Genomic DNA, 7,637 nt, shown 5'->3' with positions numbered 1-7,637 from the left:
GGGGGGGGGGGGGGGGGAAGGAAGAAACAGCTGGAGGATTTTAATTATGTTGAAAAATGAAATTTGTTGAGGTTTGGTTGGAGATTGAATCACAAAAAATGTAACAAGTGATTTACTGACCATTAATTGCCATTAAATTAAATGTAACAATATTAATTGAGAGCATGTAATTGGGGCACGTGGGTGGAAATTAGCAGGCAAATAAATTAACAAATTTAGGAAATATGAGATTAATAATAATAATAATAATAATAATAATATGAGATGGAGAGATACGAAATAGACCTTGCAAATTGACATGAAATCATGGTCAGTTTCTCTATCACCAAGCCCCAAATCAGGCAAATCAGTGCCCACCTCCTTAATAAGGCCCGTCTTCTTCAGATCGCCAACTAGAACTCCGGGTTTTTTAACCAACCCGGTAGCCCGACCCGATTTCGTCACTCTCAGCTCCGTTCCGATGACCTTATCGGCTCCCAAAAACGTTTTCACGAAGGGTTCCACCATAATCCTCGGATTAGCCGTCACAATAATCCTCTTCCCGAACGAATTGAAGACCTTCCAAGTTTGGGGATGAACGTCCTCAGAGTAAAATTTGGGCAACACAGAGCGAGCCACCATTTCGATATCCGCGACTTTCAAACCGGCGAAGGCCACGAAAATGAAAGTCTGAATGGCCAGGGATTCGGACAAGAACATGTAAATTAAGTAAACTAAGGGCGACGAGACCAGAAGGAGGAGTCCCCGGAAAATGCTTCCGGCTTCGACGGCCACCAGCATGAAGTAAGGGAATGCGCTGTGAGAAATTAAAAGAGTTCCGTCTAAATCGGCGGCCACCGTCTGGTCTGACCGCCGGTCAATGTTGCATTTTGAGATGGCCGGGAATTGACGGTATGCCCCCATCGGAATTCTCGAGACTTGCGAGAGGGAAATCAGAGAGAGAGAGAGAAATGGCTGTGAGTTGGGAAGCGAAGAGCGGAGAAAATGTAAATTTATAAAGAGACAGTAGGCAATCTTAAGATTTTTTATGGTGTGATTTAAATATATAAAAAAACAAATATAAATTACTTAAAAAAAAAGGGAGTTAAAATGAGTGCATGAACCACCATTATGCTCACCCGAGTCCCATGTGCACAAGTAGCTAAATGAATCGCATTCAATTGCTACCACTTTTAAGTAATTTGTCTTTCATTTACATAAGGTCACACGACACGTTCAAGTATAATTTATTATTCATGAGTTCCATGTCGTGTACGAATTTGATTTTTGTTGTTGTCACAGATAGAACATTAACAACGATCTATCACCATTTCTCTCGATCTTTTTTATTTGATTGAACAATTAGTTAGTTTTTTTTTTATTTGATTTATAGTCTAATTTATTTTATATGATATGGGCTCACTTATTGGACTAATCTATATGTTAGTATGATTATTTTTTTTTTTTGACTAATTTTCATTTTTTCTAAAGTCTATATAAGTATTTTATAAATTAAACAAAGGGGAAGGAAAGAAGAGAGAAGAGACTGGTGAATTAATATATAAATAATATATTAAAATGGTTGAAAAACAATAAACAATAATGTGAACTCGACCTCATCTGATTGCTTCCATAACTTTACTACAAGAAACGATTAAAAAAAAATATTATGGACATGGTGTGACCTACGAACGTGTATAACAAGCTAAACAAAAACTGTAAGTTAAAGTTTTTTGGTCAATTTTTTTAATTATTTTATTAGGTAAAAAACACTTTAAATACTATAAACCAAATGATACAATAGGTAAACGGAATATTTGAAATTTATATTAAAAAAAATAATATTAAAATTTATTAAATACAATCATTATAATTATTATAATAATAATATGGTAAAGTTGAGAGAGCAGTAGAGAATTAAATGGGGTTGGTTAAGGATTGTTTTATTATTAATTTTGTTGAGAAATAAATAAAAAGAAGAAAAGTTAGGGTGGATTTGAGTGGTTGAAGGTGGATAACAACACCTCCATAACATTGAATAAGCCTACTTTTTTAGTTCATAGGCGCCGCCGCCCGCTCACTGCCGCATTTAACCCCCTTCCGCTACTTGCCTATGGTATGGACTTCAATCAGATTTCACACTACTAATACGTGTTACTCTCTCTAATTGATGTGAGATCTCACAGTCCACCAGCATTTTTACGGGCACATCGTTTGGTGTCCACCTCCTTTCAAGACCCAGCGTATTCGTTGACATAACATAATTTCTCAACAACAAATCTTTATTAGGTTTCTTTTTGTCCTTTCCCCTGAAAATGTCTTCACACTTGCACTCTCATGTCAACAACACCCAACCAAATTATTATGTGTGTCTTAGATAATACAAGGAGAAAGCATCAAAGTTTTACCATATATTTGGGTGAGTAAAATACAAAAGTTTTACATTTGGACAACAACCAAGATTTCTTGTGATATTTACCCACCAACACAAACAATTAATTGGGGTAGTTTTTTCAAAAACTATATTTTAAAAAACAGATGTAATTAATTGATGTGAGGTTTATTAGAGCTTTTAATTGTAATTAGTTTCTTGAGCATTTAGGTTTTATTAGATGTCTAACCAAAACCCTCTTTTTCTCACAACCATATCAACATAAGTCAATTCATAAAATCAGTATTTTTAAAAAATAAAAATAAATAAAAGGATCAATTAAATATAAAAAATGTTTGAATTAAATGTAAAACTGTGGATTTTATTGTTGAGAGTAGGAGGACCCTTCTCTCAACTCTTCTACATTTATTCTTACAACTACTTACAACTGTCTTCCAACTTTTAATAATATAATATTCTTATTATTCCTTTTTTTTTTTTTTTTAATTATTATTATAAATGATAAAATTAAAAGAAAAGGACAAAATAAAATATGCTTCGAGTTTTAATTTTTCGATATTCAATACTTTTAATTATTTTTCAATCTATCTTATATTAAAATGGCCAGTTAATAACATAATTTAATACAAAGTGAAGTTACACTGTGAAATATATCACATGAAAAATTTATGAATAAGATAAAAAATGAACACGTAATTAAACTATAAGTATTGTTATTAATTACGAAATAAATTGAATTTGAATATTTAATCGACCTAACTTAGTAGCATTTATTTAGGCGGAAAGTAACCTTACATTGTTCTGAATTTACAATTCCAAATTAAAAATATTATAACATAAGCTATTAATGTGACAAAATTCTATGAAAACTATGGAACCTTTATATTTGAAATGAAAGTCATTTATTTTTGTGGGGAAAGTTTAATTGATATTGAGCTAAAAAAGAAAAAATAATGCTTATTACTGTCATATCACCGAACTTACCGGCGAGTTTGGAAAATAATTTTAGAATAACACAAATAAATTAAAGATAAATAAAAATGATAATAATTGAAGAAGGTGACCATTTTATTTTGTATTTCTAAGAATAGACTGTTTTCTTAAATATTGAAAAACAAAATGGTGACAGTTAATGATTTGTAACGTTAATATCAATTAATATGAGAATTTAAATTATGAACTTAAAACAAAAATAATGTATCATCGTATTTATTAAACCTTATTCATATTCACATATAATTATTTAATGAAAATTTAAAATAACATGAAAGGATATCATACGAGGAGGATAGCATGATTATATATACTTTATTAATTATTTATCATATTTCTATCAACATTTTAATAATTAATTAAAATTAGACTTTACTGTTTATTTCAAATCCAATCCAGTAGTAGTAGAACTGCCAACTCAGAGGAACCAACGTGGGAGGGGATTTAATTGGGCCTTTTACTCAATTGAGCTCAACCCACGTTGAAGTCCAATTCTTATTGGGCTGAAATATGAACCGGCCCATATTTTCGGGCCCAAACTCACTAGTAAAATCCACAAATGTTCTTTAAAATAGAAAGAAAAAGGGAAGTCTACAAGTGCTCAGCTTGTTGCCGCCCGCCCCTATCCTCCTCGCTGCTGCAACATCTCACCGCCACGCACAGCCCCACTTCCGCCGCAGCCTCTCTTTCTCTCAGTCGCTTGTTCTTAAGATCTGTCCGGATCCATCTCTTTTCTTTTCTTTTCCTAAGCTTTAAATCGGTTAGGAATCACGACTCTCCACAATAATATGATATTGTCCACTTGAAGCTCTCATGATTGGGTTTCCCAAAAGACCTCATACCAATGGAGATAGCTTTGCTTTGGCTTCCCCAAATGACCTCGTACTAATAGAGATAGTTTTGCTTGGGGCATTCCAAAAGAACTCATACTAATGGAGATAGTTTTACTTTGGGCATCCCAAAAGAACTCATACTAATGGAGATAGTTTTACTTTGGGCATCCCAAAAGGACTCATACTAATGAAGATAGCTTTGATTTGGGCCTCTCCAAAAGGCCTCATACTAAAGGAGATAGTTTTGCTTTAGACTTTCCCAAAACGCATATACCAAAGGAGATAGCTTTGCTTTGGCTTCCAAAAAATGTCTCATACCAAAGGAGATAGTTTTTCTCTTGGCTTCTCCAAAATGCCTCATACAAATGGAGATAGCTCTCCTTTGGGATTCTCCAAAATACCTCATACAAATGGAGATAGCTTTGCTCTGGGCTTCCCCAAAAGACCTTGTGCCAATGTATATAGCTTTGTAGCTCTCCTTTGGGATTCTCCAAAATACCTCATACAAATGGAGATAGCTTTGCTCTCTGGGCTTCCCCAAAAGACCTTGTGCCAATGTATATAGCTTTGTTTTTTGTTTTCCTAAAAGACCTCGTACCAATAGAGATAGTTTTGAGATAGTTTTGCTTTGGACTTCTCAAAAGGCCTCGTACCAATGGAGATAGTATTCCTCAACGATCATTCCCGAAATTAGCCAATAAATTAACCAATGTGAGACTCACTCCCAACAATTCTCAACACAATCAACTAAGCGTGAAGCATTGGATCCCACAATAAGTACTCCAAAATGCACGAAGCTGCATATTGTGGTAAGAAAAGTGGCATTAGATTTGGCTACAACCATGCTAGGGACAATCATGAGAAAAGTGGCCGGATCAAATGACAAAGACATTGTTGAGAAAAAGATGGTTTTTCCCGCTAATGTTAGATCCACATTGGTTGGGAGTAGAATGAAACATCTTTGTAAAACGTGTTCTAAAAAGCTTAAGTGGAAACCCGAAACCCGAAAGAGAAAGTCCAACCCGCTCACTTTGTTACTAATCCATGTGAGTTATGGTGGCTAGTCAATGTATAGAATTACAAAATCCGTTTGTATATTTACTCCCATAGAACAGTGATAGATAATTTGTCAACTTCCAAATAAAATCTTTAGATACGTTTGTTTGACTTTTGAATATTATCAACCTTCCAATAGAATCTTTACATAATAACCACTGAAATCTCACTTTTCTAAATTAAAAAATAAAAAATAGTTCACCTTTAGTAAAGATATATATATATTTAATAAATAAAAAAGGGCGAAAAAAGCGTAAAATGTGGACATAAGCTAATTTCCAACAGAATCCTAATGGTCTTCCCATGTCTGCCATACTCATCAAATCCACAAAAACAGGAGAAGAAGATCAAGTGGAGGCATGCACATTAGACATAGACAAGCTGGAACACAGTGCCCACTGCCCAGTCAGACCTTTTGTTTGTTTGGATTTATTTATGTTAATGTTTCAAACATGCTGATTTAATAATGCTTTTACAAGGTGTAATATTTTTTAGATATTAATGTTGTATAAACTATGGCAAACCTCCCCTTCAGTTCTCCTCTTTAATCTCTCCTCTCTGATCGATGTGAGATTTTATCCTGAGCTTCTAAAAATGAAATCAAAATTGAAAAGAAAAAACGGGCTTTTTCTTAATCCAAATACTTTGGGAAGCTGGATGTTTTCTGCCCCAGATTGGTTGTTCTGTTTGAGCAATTGGTCATGGAGGTTTGGCCGAAAAGAAAGGGACAGACACAAAAAAAGGGAAGAAATGCAAAAAGAAAATTATATTAAAGAAAAAGGATACAATAGGGTGGCCAGCACGTGTAGAGATGATTAAAAGCTTTTCCCTTTATTTTCCTTTTTCCAATGAAAATCAACAAACTTTCAAATTAAAAATAAAAAATAAAAAATCTGCCCACTTTGATGTGTTCATCCACTTTAGCTAAAAAAAATGAAATATCAAAAGAAAATAAATTGAATTAAAATGAATCATAAAGTCACAAAGATACCCACAAATTCGGTGGTTCATGTTGATTTGAAGAGACAAGACCATTTTGATTATCCTTAACAATACATTAATTTACAGTTTATTTGTTTAAATTCGTGTTCGAATTAATCTTTAGTGGATGCTGAACTACCCCATGTCTGCTTCAGAATGATTGACATCCAAAAGCTTGTTTTTTTGGACCAATCTTTTCTACCTTTATCTCAAATCTATCCCCCAATAAACGAATCCAGTATCAATTAGAAACTTCAGTTTCTCTTTAAATCCTTTGGACTCGATCTTTAAGAACTTTTTCACTGAAATGAAAAGAGCTGAACTAACTAATATATTGAGCTGAACTAATCTAATGATGGAACTCAGGCAGCTATGGATTGGGTAAGAGGGAAGAGGGCCACGTGAAGAGAAGGTTATGTTCCACTCGAATGTCTGTCTTCAGATCAGATCCCCCTCCTAATTATTTGATTGAACACTCACTAGCTGGCTTTTAGTTCTGATACAGTTTAGCCATGGAAACCCCACCAAATTAATGCAGCACTGATTGATCTAAGGAAGAGTTCCTTCTTCTTCTTCTTCTTCTTCCTCCTCCTTTTTCCCTTCCAACGATGCTGTACAGGTAATGGGGCAGGGGTAAGGTCATCATAGTGGGCTCTCCCCTCTTGGCTAGGCAACATTTCAAACACTTGGCTGACAAGAATTGGCACCTACAGCATTTAACACCAGAGTGTGCATTTTCTTCGACGCCCCTATTGGGCATTGGACCCATTGGTTTAGTAAGAGATAATGGGTCCTTATCTTGTTTCCCCATTTTCATTCTCACATGACAGTGGCCTCTCCTACTTTGACTACAGAAGAAGCTCCAAATGAGGGTTATAATTCCCTGTGGAGTAAGCATCTGGATCGATATCCCAACTATGTGTATGAACAGAGACGTGAGCACACACAGACTTGGGTTTGAAAGGGAGAAGGCAAGAGCTTTCGAAAGCCATATAAATCCAAAGAAAAATTCAAAACAGAGTCATTGAGATCATCATGACCCAACATATCAAACAGATGGCAGGTGGAAGACAATGACATGATTGATGGCAACAAGTTTCTTCGGTTTACTCTGGCCATTGAGTGTTTTGAGAAAATTCACTTAACAATTTTCTTCAATGGACAAGGATGTGCAACAAATTCTGGTCTAATTAGACAGGTAAGAGACAGATCATATTTGCTATGGCAACTTGCAATAACAAAGTGGTAGAGAGAACCTAAATCACAATTCACAAAGCAGGCAGGCACCATCATCAGCTCAATCAAAACCCAAGTCAATACTTTTCAACAAGATGCAGCACTGTACAATAATTAAGCATGATGCAAGTACTATCATCACAAAAATCAACTTAAGTTCAGCATGT

At 34.7% G+C, this 7,637-nt stretch overlaps 1 protein-coding gene across 1 annotated transcript in view; it reads right to left on the bottom strand.

Moving 5' to 3' along the window:
• The window catches only part of LOC111482216 (glycerol-3-phosphate 2-O-acyltransferase 6), a 2,826-nt gene extending 1,851 nt beyond the window's left edge, over positions 1–975 (bottom strand). The window contains exon 1 of the mRNA XM_023127903.1: positions 286–975. Within this exon, the coding sequence (XP_022983671.1) occupies positions 286–903 (618 nt within the window). The 5' untranslated portion in view covers positions 904–975. The remainder of the gene's footprint in view (positions 1–285) is intronic.
• Positions 976–7,637: the final 6,662 nt, after the last annotated feature.

Source organism: Cucurbita maxima, unplaced genomic scaffold (genome assembly GCF_002738345.1).
Source record: "Cucurbita maxima cultivar Rimu unplaced genomic scaffold, Cmax_1.0 Cma_Scf00007, whole genome shotgun sequence".
Taxonomy (NCBI): domain Eukaryota; kingdom Viridiplantae; phylum Streptophyta; class Magnoliopsida; order Cucurbitales; family Cucurbitaceae; genus Cucurbita; species Cucurbita maxima.
The sequence above is the reverse complement of the archived record's forward strand: the minus strand, read 5'-3'. Positions and strand labels throughout refer to the sequence as shown.